This window comes from Bombina bombina, chromosome 2, assembly GCF_027579735.1.
Source record: "Bombina bombina isolate aBomBom1 chromosome 2, aBomBom1.pri, whole genome shotgun sequence".
Taxonomy (NCBI): Eukaryota; Metazoa; Chordata; class Amphibia; order Anura; family Bombinatoridae; genus Bombina; species Bombina bombina.
In genome coordinates this window covers 189,473,585-189,494,180 of record NC_069500.1, presented here as the reverse complement: position 1 = coordinate 189,494,180, position 20,596 = coordinate 189,473,585, and the positions used below count along the sequence as shown (strand labels likewise).

The window sequence follows — 20,596 nt, the reverse complement described above, 5'->3', positions numbered from 1 at the left end:
GAAATTAAAATCGTCCAAAGAATAATTTTAAAACAGACCATAGTTTTTCTTATTAAAGTGATGCTACAATAAAAAATATATTAGTTTGCAAGTAAAACCACATACTTATTTTTTTAATAACGTGTATATATATTTTTATAATAAAAGGTTTATAATCCTAATTGGTGTTGTATATTCCCCCCCCCCCCCTTTCATTTCCTCTTTTGGCTGGGCTGTGATTATAGATGTGGGCTGGCAGGCTGGCATAACATTGTAATAGAAGCATTACTATATGAACTAATTAAACCATTTCACAGATGGATAAAAAAGAAAAAAAGGTAGACATATACTTTTTTAATGGCAAAGATTACATTTATGGCATTTCATTATTTAAAGTTTACCATCACTTTAAAGGGACATAATACCCATATGCTAAATCATTTGAAACTGATGCAGTATAACTGTAAAAAGCTGACAGGAAAATATCACCTGATGTTTTACCTCACAATCTCCTCAGCAGAGTTAGTTCTGTGTAAAAAGTTATAATTCAGCTGCTGTCCAGCTGCAGGTAAAAAAAAAAAAAAGAAGAAATGAAAAGCAGCCAATCAGCATCAACAGTCTCATGAGATTTAACTTAACTCTCATGAGATTTCATAGTAAACTTCCTTAAACTGAATAGGGAAATAACATAAGAGTGCACAAGGCTCAATCCCTTAGCTGTCCCGGGACAGACATACCGATTTGCTGCTTGTCCTTTACAATGATGTCCTTTACAATGGGATGTGGCTACTGAGGAACTTTTGAGGTAAAATATCTTTCTTTTTTTACATAGAGATGTTCATGTGATATTTTCTAGTCTGCTTTTTCCAGCTATGCTGCATCACTTTCAAGTGTTTCAACATTTGGGTATTATGGCCCTTTAAGTACACAGCAATTTCAGTCCCTCATAAGCAAAACTACAAATCATATACGATTTTCTGCAGTCATCATTTTTAAAATATATATCTTTCTGTTGAAATACAAAATAACTAAGCTGAATATATTTATCCACCTTAAAAGGGACAGTAAAGTAAAAAACAAACTTTCATGATAATTTAATAGGGCAGGTAATTTTAAACAACTTTCCAATTTACATTTATTAACAATTTTGCTTTGTTCTCTTGGTATTCTTAGTTGAAAGCTAAATCTAGGAGCTTCATATGCTAATCTCTTAGACCTTGAAGACTGCCTCTAATCTAATTTTTCACCACTAGAGGGCGCTAGTTCATGTGTTTCATATAGATAACATTGAGCTCAGGCACGTGAAGCTCCTAGGAGTCAGCAATGATTGGCTAAAAATGCAAGTCTGTCAAAAGAACTGAAATAAGGGGGCAGTTTGCAGAGGCATAGATACAAGGTAATCACAGAGGTAAAATGTATATTATTAAAACTGTGTTGGTTATGCAAAATTGGGGAATGGGTAATAAAGGGATTATCTACCTTTTTAAACAACAAAAAATCTGGTGTTTACTGTCCCTTTAAGTATTGAAGCCCTGACTTCCCTCATACATAGTTGTTTTTTTATGTTTACCTATTAGTATTGTTTTCCTTTATCCTGTTAATTAATAGCTCTGTGTATTTTAAATAAAACTGATAAATGGTATAAAAATATAAAATAAATAGGTTTTCACATATTTTTTCTAAACATTTAAACATCAACAATCTAAAGGACCCATTTACAGCACTCACATTTTGCTCTGATGTAGGACACTGCAACGTAAGATCATGTTGCGAAGTGGCTGCCTGATGCTGAAATGTAACAGAGGGACTGGGACCAAGATCGTCTCTTCTTTGTGGAGGATCTGCTAATGAGGAAAACATTAGTGTCATTACAGATTCAAAGAGCTTGTAGATGTTGACCGTCTGGGACCAAGGCAATTTTTGCATTTCTACGGTGTTTGTGTTTAGTTGTAATTTTTCTCTTACTCATTTACTGTACCCACACATATTATATATCGTTTTTCTCACCATTAAATGGACTTTCTAAAGATACAATTATTTTCATCATATCAATTTACTATAAAAAGTTTTTATAAAATATGAGGAAAAAATGGAAAACCCCCCCACACTTTTTCTAACTTTGACCCTCAAAATCTCTTACACATCTACAACCACCATAAAAAACACCCATGCTAAATAGTTTCTAAATATTGTCCGGAGTTTAGAAATACCCAATGTTTACATGTTCTTTGCAAGTTGTAGGGCAATAAGTACAAGTAGCACTTTGCTATTTCCAAACCATTTTTTTTCAAAATTAGCGATAGTTATCTGTCCGGAATCCCTGAATAACATAATAATAATAATATGGGGTATTTTGACTCTTTCCATGCAACCATTTTACCACCAATCTATGCCAAAGTTAAAAAAAAAAAAAAAAAAAAAAAGGTGATTTTTGACAAAATATTAATTTAAGAATACATTTACGGAGAACGTTAAGGGTTACTGCCAAATAACATCCCAATATGTCTTCAGCAGCATCTCCCGAGTACAATGATACCACCCATGTATAGGTGTGTCGGGTTTTCTGGGGGCTAAAAGGCCTTATTTTTAGGGGGCGCATTCCAGTTTTTCAACTTGGAATTTTCACATCCCATGCACCCATGTCCTAATTAGGACATTTCTGAAGCTGGCCAATGAAATTTACCCTCATCAAACCATACATTTTTTTTAACAGTAGACACCATAGGGTATATGAAATGCTGGTAATTTAAACACTTTGCATGCACTAATTCAACCACCAGTCTTTGTCAAACTATTGGGCAGTCATTTTTGTGTTATTTTTCACACACATTGTATTTTAGACATGGATTTTTAGCTCCTATTATGCGTTACTGCCAAAGAAGACAATATGTGTTCACCAACATCTACTGAGTACAGTAATACCACCTATGCATAGGTTTGTTGGCTTGTTTGGGGGGGGTGCAATGCCAAATGTCTGACATGCATTTGATTTTTTTTTCACATTTAACATATTTTCTTTGCCTATCGTCTTTTTGGGGGTCTTTTTACATACCCCAATTTATTTGTTTGCCATGAATGTGCATATATTTGAAAAGTTGACACCCCAAGGTATTGTGTATGGAGTGCCTTGATGTCTTTGATGCAACCGTTTTAGCCCAAAAAATTGGAGAAAGTGTATGGTGGTAATTTTTCAATTTTAATTTTTACACACACATTGCTTTTTGACTATGATTTAGGAGAGACTGTTCTAAGTTACTGCAAAACACACTCCATGTTTTCTGCAAGACCTCCTGAGTACACCTATGCCCCCCATGCTTAGATTTGTCAGGATTTTGGGAAGGTTCAGTTACAATTTTATGACTTCTAATTTGAGTTGAAAGTGAGAGTATTTGTTCTGATAGGCCTATCTTTAGTTTGGGGACTATTGTATACCAAAAGATATAAGGAGGGTGGTGCATATAGAACATACACCACACTCCTAGGGGGCGCTAACAATAAGCAGCAAACAGGTAAGCAAATATATACAGATAATTAAGAGAATATACAATAAACCTAGCACACTTATATCAGATTATTAGAGATGATATGCTCACAGATGATATTGGTGTAATCAAATAACAAAATGTCCGCACAAAGAATAATCCAAAAGAAAGAAGGCAGCTCTCTGTCATAGGACGGTCATCCTGGTGTGGTGTGATCTATAAGAAAAAGAAGCACAGAGGCGCCAACAGGGCCTAGTAACGTCACGGCAGTCGGATACAAATCATCAGCAGGATAGGAAATATACTCACAAGCGTAGCGCACCCAAATGGTGCTATTGTGGCAGCCTGGAACATCAAACAGTGGTCCAGCTCACTGGTGTCTCCAGCCAGATAGAGATGATCCTTGGCGAGGGCCTATCCTATGATGCCTATAAGGGCAAAAAAGGCACACGCATAGCCCAGTAACGTTTGTACACCAGATAAAAAAGGATTCAAGGTTGTACTTACAGGAAACAAAGCACCACCAGGTGCAATATCAGCAGTACTGGGACCTCTCAGCCGCCCAGTGGACTGTGGAATCCAATTTGCAGGATGCAGAAAATCACCACTTTGGAAGATAGGACTAGCACACACACTCTGCCCCCAAACAGGAGCAGAATAATTGTGATAAAGCAAGTGTATATTTAAAAACTTTTATTTTAAAAACAGCGACATGTTTCTCAGCCACCACAGGCTGTTTCCTCAGGCTATGTTAAAATCTTAACAACACTTGCTTTATAAAGACAATAGAACACATAAAACTAAATCTGATAGGCTAATTAATTTCTAAAGTGTGAACACCTGTTACACAGGTCAGCAGTTGGTAGGCATGGAAACCCCTATATACAAAGCTCCCATATGTAACACAAACCATTTTGAGCAAATCCCAGATAAGAATAGACATCTCTGTATTAACCTCCATACCATTGCCAAAACCAAAATAGACAATAGCAATAACCTTGTAACCCTTCAAATTAAGATTAAAAAATAAAAAATGGAGAACAGTAATATGACAATCACAATAAAAACATTTGTTATACACCTCAAAATAAAATAATCACAATATGTACAAAAATATAATATACCCACATAAAAAACATAAGCAAGATACATGTATTTTAATAGTCTCTATTCTACATATAATCACTTAATATGCCTGACCACATGTATGTTTTATATCACAATAGATCTATATTTTTCCTTTAGTATTATAGACCTTAATTGGTATTATATCTACATTGAACCCTCCTTTAAAGTGTGACATTTATTTCTCTGCCCTAACAAAAAAGCTCTCATATGTAACACAAACCATTTTGAGCAAATCTCAAATAAGAATAGATATCTCTATATTAAGTATAACATTTTAAAAAAATAAATAAATAATAAATAAGTAATCGCCTTATGTGCAAACCTATAACAAGTAATTAATACTAGATGTGTCAACATGAATATATAAATAAATTTACTAAGAGGGAATCTCACCCCAATATATAATCAAACTTTTACATGCTACCATTAGTTAGTCATTGTGTCATTTTGTCTTTCCCACAAGGTTTAAACTGTCTCACAATGGAATAATCTTTCTATGGCTTAGGTGCTCTAGAGTTGCATTTTACATTTTATTTAATATGTGGTAGCATGTAAAAGTTTGATTATATATTGGGGTGAGATTCCCTCTTAGTAAATTTATTTATATATTTATGTTGACACATCTAGTATTAATTACTTGTTATAGGTTTGCACATAAGGCGATTACTTATTTATTATTTAAAATTTTTATACTTAATATAGAGATATCTATTCTTATTTGAGATTTGCTCAAAATGGTTTGTGTTACATATGAGAGCTTTTTTGTTAGGGCAGAGAAATAAATGTCACACTTTAAAGGAGGGTTCAATGTAGATATAATACCAATTAAGGTCTATAATACTAAAGGAAAAATATAGATCTATTGTGATATAAAACATACATGTGGTCAGGCATATTAAGTGATTATATGTAGAATAGAGACTATTAAAATACATGTATCTTGCTTATGTTTTTTATGTGGGTATATTATATTTTTGTACATATTGTGATTATTTTATTTTGAAGTGTATAACAAATGTTTTTATTGTGATTGTCATATTACTGTTCTCCATTTTTTAATCTTAATTTGAAGGGTTACAAGGTTATTGCTATTGTCTATTTTGGTTTTGGCAATGGTATGGAGGTTAATACAGAGATGTCTATTCTTATTTGGGATTTGCTCAAAATGGTTTGTGTTACATATGAGAGCTTTGTATATAGGGGTTTCCATGCCTACCAACTGCTGACCTGTGTAACAGGTGTTCACACTTTAGAAATTAATTAGCCTATCAGATTTAGTTTTATGTGTTCTATTGTCTTTATAAAGCAAGTGTTGTTAACATTTTAACATAGCCTGAGGAAACAGCCTGTGGTGGCTGAGAAACATGTCGCTGTTTTTAAAATAAAAGTTTTTAAATATACACTTGCTTTATCACAATTATTCTGCTCCAGTTTGGGGGCAGAGTGTGTGTGCTAGTCCTATCTTCCAAAGTGGTGATTTTCTGCATCCTGCAAATTGGATTCCACAGTCCACTGGGCGGCTGAGAGGTCCCAGTACTGCTGATATTGCACCTGGTGGTGCTTTGTTTCCTGTAAGTACAACCTTGAATCCTTTTTTATCTGGTGTACAAACATTACTGGGCTATGCGTGTACCTTTTTTGCCCTTATAGGCATCATAGGATAGGCCCTCGCCAAGGATCATCTCTATCTGGCTGGAGACACCAGTGAGCTGGACCACTGTTTGATGTTCCAGGCTGCCACAATAGCACCATTTGGGTGCGCTACGCTTGTGAGTATATTTCCTATCCTGCTGATGTTTTGTATCCGACTGCCGTGACGTTACTAGGCCATGTTGGCGCCTCTGTGCTTCTTTTTCTTATAGACTATTGTATACCCCAGTTTTATTTATTGCCATGAAAGTGTATATATTTGAAACATCGACACCCCAAGCTATTGCATATGGAGTGCTTTGTCTTTGATGCAACAGTTTTAGCCAAAAAAAAAATGGAGAAAGTGTATGGTGGTAATTTTTAAAATTTCATTTTTACACACACATTGCTCTTTGACTATGATTTAGGAGACTGTTGTAAGTTATTTCAAAAAAATACTTTAGGTTGTTTTCTGCAAGGCACCCTGAGTACTCCTATGCCCCCCATGCATAGGTTTGCTAGCATTTTGGAAGGTTATGTTACAATTTTATGACGTGATTTTAGTTATTAAAAGTGAGAGTATTTCTTCTGATAGGCCTATCTTTAGTGAAATGTAAAAATCTGGCACAGTAAAAGTAAAAAAAAAAAAACAACCAAAAAAAAACATCTAACAGTGAACATTACCAAAAAAAAAAAAAAACAACAGCAAATTTATTTTTTAAAATTGGACCATTATAATGGTACCGCTTGAAGCAGTCCCCAATGCAGAGTCCAGACTGTCCAGGGCAATCAGGACAGTGATATATAGTGTCCCTTCTCAGCCCCCTCTTGGTACAGACTCTGCATTTTTTTAGTGGTTTCTGCTTTGCGGCAGTAGGGTCTACCTATTTTATTTATAAAATCCCCCCAACTCTGCTCTCTCCCATCACCGCCCGGGGAGCAGGTGCATCTTGGTACAAAATCCCCGAAATGATCTGGAGCTGAAACTGTAAAAAAGTCGGTTTGCTTTTCTGAACAACAAAAAAGTGTTGTGGGTTGCAATTTGCATTAGGTAAATTGCAACCTTTTTGTACCAGGCCCTTGTCTTTCGCATAATTAGGTAGGGGTGCAGCAGCTGATCTGCCAGATCAACCCTACCCATATGCCGGTTATAAGACTTGATGCACAATGGCTTCCTTATGATCTCAGCTCTGCCATTGACAGAGACCGCCACCATCCTCTCTGTGTGGATGGTGGTAAGAAGGTATACATCCTTCTTGTCTCTTGTCTACCAACAGCTCCTCTTGACGCAGAGCTGAGGTCTCCCCCCTTCGTAGCCCGGCGGCGTGCAAGTTGTCTTGGGAAAACTGTGCGGTTCTTTTTAATTGTACCGCAAGCTACTGTATCAAAGCAATACAGTAGCTTGAACAAAAGGACACTTGTATAAAAATTGTCCAAGTACAAGTGATACCCTTTGTTCATTAGGGGTAATATCAGGTCCCAGAAAATCTTGTCAGTGGTTCTCATATGTTCTGGGCAACCTGGAGGGTGAAGGTGGCTATCCTTTCCCTCATACACCCGGAAGGCCTGAGCACACCCAGTCTCGCTCTCACAGAGCTTATACACCTTTACCCCATACCTGGAGCGCTTGGAAGGAATATACTGCTTGAATCCCAGCCTTCCCTTATACTACTTCATGGATTCATCAACTCATATATTCCTTCCATGTGTATAAGCCTCTGCAAACCTGGCAAAAAAAGTGGGTAATAAGGGGCGGATTTTATACAGCCTGTCAAATTGGGGATGCTCCCTAGGCGGGCACAGGCTGTTGTCGCTGAAGTGCATGAAATGCAGAATCATTTCATACCTCTTCCTCGACATACTCTGGGAGAAAATGGGGGTAGAGCAGATGGGGCTACTGTTCCAGTAGGAGCGAATGGAGGGTTTCTTTATGATGCCCATCAGCATAGTCAATGCCCAAATTTTTTTCAAATTCTGGCACATTGATGGGGGCCCATTGCTGCTTTGCCAAATATGTTCCAGGCTTTGCATCACGGAACTGATGGGCATATAAATTAGTTTGGGCAACAATGTTCCCCAATATATCATTGCCCAGAAACACCTCCAGAAACTGTTGGGGACTAAAACCTGCCACATCTATGTTTATGCCAGGATTTGCTGTGAAGGGTGGGATATCTGGCCTCTGGAGATGAGGCGTTACCCACTCTTCAGCGGGAATGGCAGCAACACGCCTCCTTCTGGCAGGGGGGCTAGCAGCCACAGATACATCATTATCAGTTGAGACTGCATCTAATGATGTATCTGAGCATATGGTAGGGTCAAAATTGGGGTCTGAGTCAGACATAGAGGCATCTGACTCTGACGCAAGGATGGCATACACCTCCTCAGCACTATATGTTTTCTGTGACATTATTGTGAAAAGAGCCTTTGGGTTTTTAAAAATTTACAACAAAAAATTAACCCCTAAAATAAATGCACAGACAGCAAAAAAGTACAGCTATGCTACTGCCAGTGATTTATAGCGATCACTGGAAAGCTAGGGGTTAATGGCTCTGAAAATTAAATTAAATTAGCTAAATGGCTCTGAAAAGAGCCTTTGGGTCTATAAAAAATTAACCCCTAAAAAATTTAACCCTAAAAAATGCAGAGACAGCAAAAAAGTGCAGCTATGCTACTGCCAGTGATTTATAGTGATCATAATGGCTCTGAAAAGAGCCTTTGGGTCTCTCAATTTTTAAAAACTAAATTAAAATTAATTTCTCTCTCCTAAACAAAGGTTTCTCTCTCTCTCTCCAACAAAATAGCAAGTGAGGAGAGGGAGGGAGATCCACACAGATCAGAGTCAATATTTACAAATATTGACATGATCAGACAAATGCGATATTTTATTATAATTAGCACACAAGCAGAGCATTTGAAGCCTGTCCGATCGCTTCCGATGCTCTGCTACACTGCCGGGCTTCACGTAGAGCAAAACCGGAAGTAATGACTCGTGGGGGAGTGATCAATCCGGCCCCTGCACTCGGGAACAGTATTGCAGCCATACGTCCTCGTACGGTCGTTAACTGTATTTTTTTTTTAGGACGTACGTCGTCGGTCGTTAAGGGGGCTAAAGGGACACTAAACACAATTTTTTTCTTTAACGATTCAGATAGAGCAGCAATTTAAAAAACAACTTTCTAATTTACTCCTATTATAAATTTTTCTTCGTTGTCTTGCTACCTTTATTTAAAAAGCAGGAATATAAAGCTTGAGGTGGCCCATTTTTGGTGGAGGACCTGGGTTATGCTTTCTTATTGGTTTGCTAGAAGTAGCCACCAATAAGCAAGTGCTATCCAGGGTGCTGAACCTAAAATGGGCTGGGGCTCCTAAGCTTTAAATTCCTGCTTTTTAAATAAAGATAGCAAGAGAACGAAGAAAAATTTATAGTAGGAATAAATTAGAAAGGTGTTTAAAATTGCATGCTCTATCTGAATCATTAAATAAAAATTGTGTTTAGTATCCCTTTAAGACATTAAAGGGTTGATCACAATCTATTGTTTTGTAATTATCTGCATGTTAATAGCTGCAGATGAAGCCTTTTCAATGTCTATCCCCATAGGCGTTAAACAAATATATAAAGTGCCGTTCAGGAGCAGAAGAGATTTGATGGTCCTGAGTAGAAATACAAGGTGATACCATAAGCAGTAGTTTCTGCTCGAGACCAGCAGTTCTCTGCAGATACCAAGCAGTAGTTTAACTATGTGTTTAACTCCTTTGGGGTATTGACATTGAAAAGGGTTTATTGGGATAAACCCAATTCTATATCCTTCGTTAAGAAAGTGTTTTTTAGAAAAGAAAGCGTGTAAAAATCCAAAATAAAGAACACTTTATATATATATTAGTTTTTAGAAGGAGAGACACAATATGTGCTTTGTATTTAGAGTAATGCTAGTAAGCAAGAGTCAACAACAACACAATGGTCAAATGAGACAAAATAAGACACACAATTCATGTTACCCAGGGGAGGACTGGCTATTGCAGCAGGATAAACTGCCCCTAGGCTGTTCCTATAAGCTCATATAAAACCATTCTGAAGGCCATAGCTTGAAAAATGTGACTGCCCTTCAGGCTGAAAACTGCCAGTCCTCACCCACTGTTATCTAATACAACGTATTCATTAGTGTGTTAAAACTAGCTTTCCAAAATATAATGCATTAGCTCCATAAAATAACAGTTAAAGCCAGAGCGCTGTCACCGGAGAGTAATTTCATTTTTTAGTAGATCTAGGGCACTGTGTTGTTGAATCTCCTTTCTTCTCATTATGTGTAAAATAAATCATATTGAAAAGTTACTAAAGTTATACTACACTGCCACCTAGTGGCAACTTTGTTTTTAGGTATGAAAGACTGTCAGTGGGAAAACTGTGCAGATCACTGAATGTAAATTTTGATGCTAAAGTGCCCGATTTTAAAAATTCAATTAAAAACAGGGGCACTTTAATTCATCAAAATTTACATTTCACTCCTGTTGTGAAAAAATACTTGCCTTTTAATCTTGACAGCAGCTCCAGCTTCCTCCGGTCGTCGCAAGCCATTTCTGATGTCAGAAATGATGGATAGGTCATCCTCCAATCACGGCTTCCCCCCCGGGGGAATCAATGTCTGATTCAATGCCGCGATTGGAGGAAGCAGATTCCTCATTTTAGACCCAGGAAGAGGCTTTGCGACGGAGGAAGCTGGAGCTGCTGTGAAAATTAAAAGGTAAGTTTTTTTCTCTCAACAGGAATGAAATGTAAATTTTGATCAATTAAAGTGCCCCTGTTTTTAATCGAATTTATATTCACTTAAAATTGGGGAAAGAAAATTCACCGATAAAACAATTTCTTAGTGCTAAAAGCAGGATCATGAATTATGTAATAGTGAGTTTAAGGGTTACCACAGTTAGCATTGCAATCTAAGTAAAAGACAGTAACTCGTTAGAAGAGTCTTCGGGAATGATTACAATTGTTGATTCTGTTTGATGGGAGATCAAGATAATAAGGGCCACATGACCAGTTGCGTGCTAACAGTTACAAGCGAGTGAGAGGAGTTTATTGCTGCTGTTTGCGTGTGCAGGGTTTATCGCTTAAATTACAAGCTGAAATGAAACGCTATCCCTTGAGCGCAGTTGAAGTTAGCGCTCACCAGGATAGTGCGTCTCCAGACCTCTGGCTAACTGTTTTGCAAAACAAAAATGTGTCACAAAACACTTCAAAGATACATTGAAAGTAGTTACATTCATAATAAAAAGGCAGGCAAAGGGTTTTAACATAAAGATACATACATACACAAATATGTATACATATATATATATATATATATATATATATATATTTTTTAATGTGTGTACGTATGTATTTATGCATTTACAGACATATATACACATATAAACACAAATACATATGTATATATATATATAAGTGCATTAGGGGGCCTTTATAGCCAAGTAGATGAAAACATGTGAAAGCATATTTATGCAATATTTATATTTAATAAAGTGTTATACTGTGTATGTACTGTAAATATTTCACATTACAATGTTTTTTACATATGGGAAGTATTTTTAAAAAGATATTCCTATATAATCTGTATAGATCTATACATACATGTTGGGTTAGCGCACTTGAGAAAATGCGATCGGGTTAGCACCCGAGCAAAACCTTTTTACTTTCAACTTGTAAAACGAGCGCTACCTGACGTACACAAAAAGCGTAGAAAGATATCATGACTTTTGGGGAATATAAAGATTGAGTATCCAATTAGAATTTATACTAATATACACACTTATAAAGTTATGGCCTCCTGCACTTGTTGTCAAACTGTCTTTCAATAAAAATGATAAATTAAAGTAAATGATTTTTATTTACAAAAAAGCAGGATCATATTCAGGAGTGGTTGATATAGAATTTATTATGCCTTCTTGGTTTATGTAGAACCCACAGAAGTTTTGAGAAGTGCCTACCTTTCTATTTATAGCCCTACTCCCAGTGTTAGCAAATAGCAAAGGAACGGAAAAGAAAGGGAGGGAGAGAGAGATTGAGAAAATCAGGGCTATTAAGTAGAAAAACAGACCCGTGTGATGGCCTAGAAGAAAGGTAAACACGCCTTAGAGAAAGACAATATTCTAATAACGTACCTTGTAAAAAGGAGCCCCCGCAAAATAGACAGACAAGAATTGAGTACACAGTCTATAAGCTGAGACTGACAGAACACAGAAACCAAAAGAAAGCAGATTGTGCCAAATATATGACCAGAGTCAGAGAAGCACTTGCTACTACGGTGAATCCCGAAGAATGGACATGGCTAGTATCTACCATATCTCTGATATATTTCTTAGTGGACAATAATAAAAGAAAATTATCACAATAAAGTGGTTTAACACAAGTGAAAAAACATAATTTATGTAAGAACTTACCTGATAAATTCATTTCTTTCATATTAGCAAGAGTCCATGAGCTAGTGACGTATGGGATATACATTCCTACCAGGAGGGGCAAAGTTTCCCAAACCTCAAAATGCCTATAAATACACCCCTCACCACACCCACAATTCAGTTTAACGAATAGCCAAGAAGTGGGGTGATAAAAAAGTGCAAAAGCATAAAAAATAAGGAATTGGAATAATTGTGCTTTATACAAAAATCATAACCACCACAAAAAAGGGCGGGCCTCATGGACTCTTGCTAATATGAAAGAAATGAATTTATCAGGTAAGTTCTTACATAAATTATGTTTTCTTTCATGTAATTAGCAAGAGTCCATGAGCTAGTGACGTATAGGATAATGATTACCCAAGATGTGGATCTTTCCACACAAGAGTCACTAGAGAGGGAGGGATAAAATAAAGACAGCCAATTCCTGCTGAAAATAATCCACACCCAAAATAAAGTTTAATGAAAAACATAAGCAGAAGATTCAAACTGAAACCGCTGCCTGAAGTACTTTTCTACCAAAAACTGCTTCAGAAGAAGAAAATACATCAAAATGGTAGAATTTAGTAAAAGTATGCAAAGAGGACCAAGTTGCTGCTTTGCAAATCTGATCAATCGAAGCTTCATTCCTAAACGCCCAGGAAGTAGAAACTGACCTAGTAGAATGAGCTGTAATCCTTTGAGGCGGAGTTTTACCCGACTCAACATAGGCAAGATGAATTAAAGATTTCAACCAAGATGCCAAAGAAATGGCAGAAGCTTTCTGGCCTTTTCTAGAACCGGAAAAGATAACAAATAGACTAGAAGTCTTACGGAAAGACTTAGTAGCTTCAACATAATATTTCAAAGCTCTAACAACATCCAAAGAATGCAACGATTTCTCCTTAGAATTCTTAGGATTAGGACATAATGAAGGAACCACAATTTCTCTACTAATGTTGTTGGAATTCACAACTTTAGGTAAAAAATCAAAAGAAGTTCGCAACACCGCCTTATCCTGATGAAAAATCAGAAAAGGAGACTCACAAGAAAGAGCAGATAATTCAGAAACTTCTGGCAGAAGAGATTGCCAAAAGGAACAAAACTTTCCAAGAAAGTAATTTAATGTCCAATGAATGCATAGGTTCAAACTGAGGAGCTTGAAGAGCCCCCAGAACCAAATTCAAACTCCAAGGAGGAGAAATTGACTTAATGACAGGTTTTATACGAACCAAAGCTTGTACAAAACAATGAATATCAGGAAGAATAGCAATCTTTCTGTGAAAAAGAACAGAAAGAGCAGAGATTTGACCTTTCAAGGAACTTGCGGACAAACCCTTATCTAAACCATCCTGAAGAAACTGTAAAATTCTCGGTATTCTAAAAGAATGCCAAGAAAAATGATGAGAAAGACACCAAGAAATATAAGTCTTCCAGACTCTATAATATATCTCTCTAGATACAGATTTACGCGCCTGTAACATAGTATTAATCACAGAGTCAGAGAAACCTCTTTGACCAAGAATCAAGCGTTCAATCTCCATACCTTTAAATTTAAGGATTTCAGATCCTGATGGAAAAAAGGACCTTGCGACAGAAGGTCTGGTCTTAACGGAAGAGTCCACGGTTGGCAAGAGGCCATCCGGACCAGATCCGCATACCAAAACCTGTGAGGCCATGCCGGAGCTACCAGCAGAACAAACGAGCATTCCTTCAGAATCTTGGAGATTACTCTTGGAAGAAGAACTAGAGGCGGAAAGATATAGGCAGGATGATACTTCCAAGGAAGTGATAATGCATCCACTGCCTCCGCCTGAGGATCCCGGGATCTGGACAGATACCTGGGAAGTTTCTTGTTTAGATGAGACGCCATCAGATCTATTTCTGGAAGTTCCCACATTTGAACAATCTGAAGAAATACCTCTGGGTGAAGAGACCATTCGCCCGGATGCAACGTTTGGCGACTGAGATAATCCGCTTCCCAATTGTCTATACCTGGGATATGAACCGCAGAGATTAGACAGGAGCTGGATTCCGCCCAAACCAGAATTCGAGATACTTCTTTCATAGCCAGAGGACTGTGAGTCCCTCCTTGATGATTGATGTATGCCACAGTTGTGACATTGTCTGTCTGAAAACAAATGAACGATTCTCTCTTCAGAAGAGGCCAAGACTGAAGAGCTCTGAAAATTGCACGGAGTTCCAAAATATTGATCGGTAATCTCACCTCCTGAGATTCCCAAACTCCTTGTGCCGTCAGAGATCCCCACACAGCTCCCCAACCCGAGAGACTTGCATCTGTTGAAATTACAGTCCAGGTCGGAAGCACAAAAGAAGCCCCCTGAATTAAACGATGGTGATCTGTCCACCACGTTAGAGAGTGTCGTACAATCGGTTTTAAAGATATTATTTGAGATATCTTTGTGTAATCCTTGCACCATTGATTCAGCATACAGAGCTGTAGAGGTCGCATGTGAAAACGAGCAAAGGGGATCGCGTCCGATGCAGCAGTCATAAGACCTAGAATTTCCATGCATAAGGCTACCGAAGGGAATGATTGTGACTGAAGGTTTCGACAAGCTGAAATCAATTTTAGACGTCTCTTGTCTGTTAAAGACAGAGTCATGGACACTGAATCTATCTGGAAACCCAGAAAGGTCACCCTTGTCTGAGGAATCAATGAACTTTTTGGTAAATTGATCCTCCAACCATGATCTTGAAGAAACAACACAAGTCGATTCGTATGAGATTCTGCTAAATGTAAAGACTGAGCAAGTACCAAGATATCGTCCAAATAAGGAAATACCACAATACCCTGTTCTCTGATTACAGACAGAAGGGCACCGAGAACCTTTGTAAAAATTCTTGGAGCTGTAGCTAGGCCAAACGGCAGAGCCACAAACTGGTAATGCTTGTCCAGAAAAGAGAATCTCAGGAACTGATAATGATCTGGATGAATCGGAATATGCAGATATGCATCCTGTAAATCTATCGTGGACATATAATGCCCTTGCTGAACAAAAGGCAAGATAGTCCTTACAGTTACCATTTTGAAAGTAGGTATCCTTACATAACGATTCAATATTTTTAGATCCAGAACTGGTCTGAAGGAATTCTCCTTCTTTGGTACAATGAAGAGATTTGAATAAAACCCCATCCCCTGTTCCGGAACTGGAACTGGCATAATTACTCCAGCCAACTCTAGATCTGAAACACAATTCAGAAATGCTTGAGCTTTCACTGGATTTACTGGGACACGGGAAAGAAAAAAATCTCTTTGCAGGAGGTCTCATCTTGAAACCAATATTCTGAATCCAAAGATTGTGAACAGAATTGAACCAAATTTCTTTGAAAAAACGTAACCTGCCCCCTACCAGCTGAGCTGGAATGAGGGCCGCACCTTCATGTGGACTTAGAAGCAGGCTTTGCCTTTCTAGCAGGCTTGGATTTATTCCAGACTGGAGATGGTTTCCAAACTGAAACTGCTCCTGAGGATGAAGGATCAGGCTTTTGTTCTTTGTTGAAACGAAAGGAACGAAAACGATTATTAGCCCTGTTTTTACCCTTAGATTTTTTATCCTGTGGTAAAAAAGTTCCTTTCCCACCAGTAACAGTTGAGATAATAGAATCCAACTGAGAACCAAATAATTTGTTACCCTGGAAAGAAATGGAAAGTAGAGTTGATTTAGAAGCCATATCAGCATTCCAAGTCTTAAGCCATAAAGCTCTTCTAGCTAAAATAGCTAGAGACATAAACCTGACATCAACTCTAATAATATCAAAAATGGCATCACAGATAAAAATATTAGCATGCTGAAGAAGAATAATAATATTATGAGAATCATGATCTGTTACTTGTTGCGCTAAAGTTTCCAACCAAAAAGTTGAAGCTGCAGCAACATCAGCCAATGATATAGCAGGTCTAAGAAGATTACCTGAACACAGATAAGCTTTTCTTAGAAAGGATTAAATTTTCCTATCTAAAGGATCCTTAAAGGAAGTACCATCTGACGTAGGAATAGTAGTACGTTTAGCAAGGGTAGAAATAGCCCCATCAACTCTAGGGATTTTGTCCCAAAATTCTAATCTGTCAGACGGCACAGGATATAATCGCTTAAAACGTTTAGAAGGAGTAAATGAATTACCCAATTTATCCCATTCTTTGGAAATTACTTCAGAAATAGCATTAGGAACAGGAAAAACTTCTGGAATAACCACAGGAGATTTAAATACCTTATCTAAACGTTTAGAATTAGTATCAAGAGGACCAGAATCCTCTATTTCTAAAGCAATTAGTACTTCTTTAAGTAAAGAACGAATAAATTCCATTTTAAATAAATATGAAGATTTATCAGCATCAATCTCTGAGACAGAATCCTCTGAACCAGAAGAATCATCAGAATCAGAATGATGATGTTCATTTAAAAATTCATCTGTAGGGAGAGAAGTTTTAAAAGATTTTTTTATGTTTACTAGAAGGAGAAATAACAGACATAGCCTTCTTGATGGATTCAGAAACAAAATCTCTTATGTTATCAGGAACATTCTGCACCTTAGATGTTGAAGGAACTGCAACAGGCAATGGTACTTTACTAAAGGAAATATTATCTGCATTAACAAGTTTGTCATGACAATTAATACAAACAACAGCCGGAGGAATAGCTACCAAAAGTTTACAGCAGATACACTTAGCTTTGGTAGGTCCAGCACTAGACAGCGATTTTCCTGTAGTATCTTCTGACTCAGATGCAACGTGAGACATCTTGCAATATGTAAGAGAAAAAACAACATATAAAGCAAAATTGATCAAATTCCTTAAATGACAGTTTCAGGAATGGGAAAAAATGCCAAAGAACAAGCTTCTAGCAACCAGAAGCAATGAAAAATGAGACTTAAATAATGTGGAGACAAAAGCGACGCCCAAATTTTTTTTTTTTAGCGCCAAATAAGACGCCCACATTATTTGGCGCCTAAATGCTTTTGGCGCCAAAAATGACGCCACTTCCGGAACGCCGACATTTTTGGCGCAAAATAACGTCAAAAAATGACGCAACTTCCGGCGATACGAATGACGCCGGAAACGGAAAAGATTTTTTGCGCCAAAAAAGTCTGCGCCAAGAATGACGCAATAAAATGAAGCATTTTCAGCCCCCGCGAGCCTAACAGCCCACAGGGAAAAAAAGAGTCAAATTTTTGAAGGTAAGAAAAAATGATTAATTCAAATGCATTATCCCAAATATGAAACTGACTGTCTGAAAATAAGGAATGTTGAACATTCTGAGTTAAGGCAAATAAAAATGTTTGAATACATATATTTAGAACTTTATAAACAAAGTGCCCAACCATAGCTTAGAGTGTCACAGAAAATAAGATTTACTTACCCCAGGACACTCATCTACATGTTTGTAGAAAGCCAAACCAGTACTGAAACGAGAATCAGTAGAGGTAATGGTATATAAATAAGAGTATATCGTCGATCTGAAAAGGGAGGTAAGAGATGAATCTCTACGACCGATACTCTCCTCACATCCCTCTGACATTCACTGCACGCTGAGAGGAAAACCGGGCTCCAACTTGCTGCGGAGCGCATATCAAGGTAGAATCTAGCACAAACTTACTTCACCACCTCCATAGGAGGCAAAGTTTGTAAAAACTGAATTGTGGGTGTGGTGAGGGGTGTATTTATAGGCATTTTGAGGTTTGGGAAACTTTGCCCCTCCTGGTAGGAATGTATATCCCATACGTCACTAGCTCATGGACTCTTGCTAATTACATGAAAGAAATATAATTTATGCTTACCTGATTATTTTCTTTCTTGGCAGTTGGAGTCCACAAATTAATTCATAACCTATGGGAAATACTTTACCTGGCCACAAGGAGGAGGCAAAGACACCCCAACCAAAGCATTAAATATCCCTCCCACTTCCCCTACCCTATCAGTAGTTGAAGGCGAGGATAAAGAAAAGTAGAGAAAGATAAAAAGAGTACAGAGAAACCATAAGACTGCTGGCATTACATTAGTTTATGGCGGGTTCTTGGTCTCTCACTGCCAAGAAAGAAAATCAGGTAAGCATACATTATATTTTCTTTCTAATGGCAGTAAGAGTCCACAAATTCATTCATAACCTATGGGAAACCAATACCTAAGCTTTGGAGTCCACGAAAAATTTAGGGAGGGAATAGGAAAGGAAGTCAGTCCTAAGTACTAGACACCACTTGAAGAACCACTGCCCCAAAAGATGCCTCTGCTGAGGCAAAACATCAAATCTGTACAATTTGTGAAAGTATGTAAAATATGTAATGAAGACTAAGTAGCAGACTTACATATCTGTTCAACTCAAACCTCATTCTTGAAGGCCCAAGAAGAAGATACTGCACGAGTAGAATGTGCCGTAATCCGTGATGGAGGCTGCTGGCTCACTTCTATATAAGCAATGTGAATCAAACTTCAGAACCATATGGATAGGGGAACAGCAGTGGACTTCTGGCCCTTGCGGTTATTAGAATGCAGGATAAACCAGGAAGATGATTGACAAAATCTTTGGCATGAAGTCAGACTTTAAAGCTCTAACAACATCCAGATTATGTAACAGCCTCTTCTTAGATGAAGAAGTATTGGGGAAAAAGAAAACAGAACAACAATTTCTAGATTGATATTGAGAGTTGAAACAACCTTAGGTAAAAACTCCCATCTTTGTCTGAGGTACAGCCTTATCCGATGGAACAATATATAAGGCGGGACACACTAGAGGACAGACAATTTTGATACTCTACGAGCAGAGGAAATAGCCAACAGAAACAACACTTTCCAAGTAAGTAACTTAAAGGGACATGAAACCCAAAAATGTTCTTTTATGATTCAGATAGAGAATGCAATTTTAAACAACTTTACAATTTACTTTTATCACCAAGTTTGCTTTGTTCTCTTTGTATACTTAGTTGAAAGCTAAACCTAGGAGATTCATATGCTATTTCAGCTGCTTGAGCAGGAGAACATGATAGTGTGATGCTGCAGTGTTCACCAATTTCTGAAGCATATCAAACTGCTCTGTATATGGAAATTCAAGAGTGTGCAGTATGTATAAAAATCAGTGACTGTTCAATGTGTTTTTTTTTTTTAGCATTTATATATTAAGCTTTATATTTAGTTGTTTTTAACTGCCCTAAAACTATTGTCCATGAAATGCATGTCATAAATCATTCCACATGAGAGGGGGGGAGGGCAAAAGTAGAAATCTGTGACGTAACATACGATCCGCCGGTCTCAGTCCGATACAGATCGATGCTTACGTCACTACAGATGTTCCGGACGCAAATTCGGCACTATCTGACTACTTTTGCTAGTTAACAAATATCTACCAGGTACGCTCGCCACTATTCCGGCCCAGCGTACCTGGTTTTCAAACCGCCCCCTTGGAGGCAGCGAATGCCATAGAAATCAATGGGAGTCTGAAAGAAGCGAAAGCTTATGTTCGCTGCTGTCTGATATCCCATTGATTCCTATGGGAGAATAAAAGTTATGTTTACACCTAACACCCTAACATGTACCCCGAGTCTAAACACCCCTAATCTGCCGCCCCGCCACCACCTACATTATACTTATTAACCCCTATTCTGCCGTCCCGACACCGTCGCTACCTAAATAAAAGTTATTAACCCCTAATCTGCCACTCCCGCCGCCACCTTAAACCCCTGGCCTCCCACATCACTAGCACTTACTAAACCTATTAACCCCTAAACCGCCAGCCTCCCACATCACCATAAACTAAATTAAACTATTAACCCCTAAACCTAACAACCCGCTAACTTTATATTAAATATTAACTCATCCCTATCTTATAATAAATTTAAACTTACCTTTAGATTTAAATTAAACTATATTAAACTACTAATTAATCTACCCTAACTATTATACTAAATTACATTAAACTATATTAAACTACTAATTA

The 20,596-nt window shown here is 37.5% G+C and overlaps 2 protein-coding genes across 2 annotated transcripts in view; one reads left to right on the top strand and one right to left on the bottom strand.

The window, feature by feature from the left end:
* Nucleotides 1–2,013, top strand: part of ANKDD1B (ankyrin repeat and death domain containing 1B) — a 274,509-nt gene extending 272,496 nt beyond the window's left edge. The window contains exon 15 of the mRNA XM_053701390.1: nucleotides 1,725–2,013. Within this exon, the coding sequence (XP_053557365.1) occupies nucleotides 1,725–1,765 (41 nt within the window). The 3' untranslated portion in view covers nucleotides 1,766–2,013. The remainder of the gene's footprint in view (nucleotides 1–1,724) is intronic.
* The window catches only part of POC5 (POC5 centriolar protein), a 295,101-nt gene that overhangs the window by 56,922 nt on the left and 217,583 nt on the right, over nucleotides 1–20,596 (bottom strand). Inside the window, exon 10 of the mRNA XM_053701388.1 lies at nucleotides 1,708–1,823. Coding sequence (XP_053557363.1) covers nucleotides 1,708–1,823 — 116 coding nt within the window. The remainder of the gene's footprint in view (nucleotides 1–1,707; nucleotides 1,824–20,596) is intronic.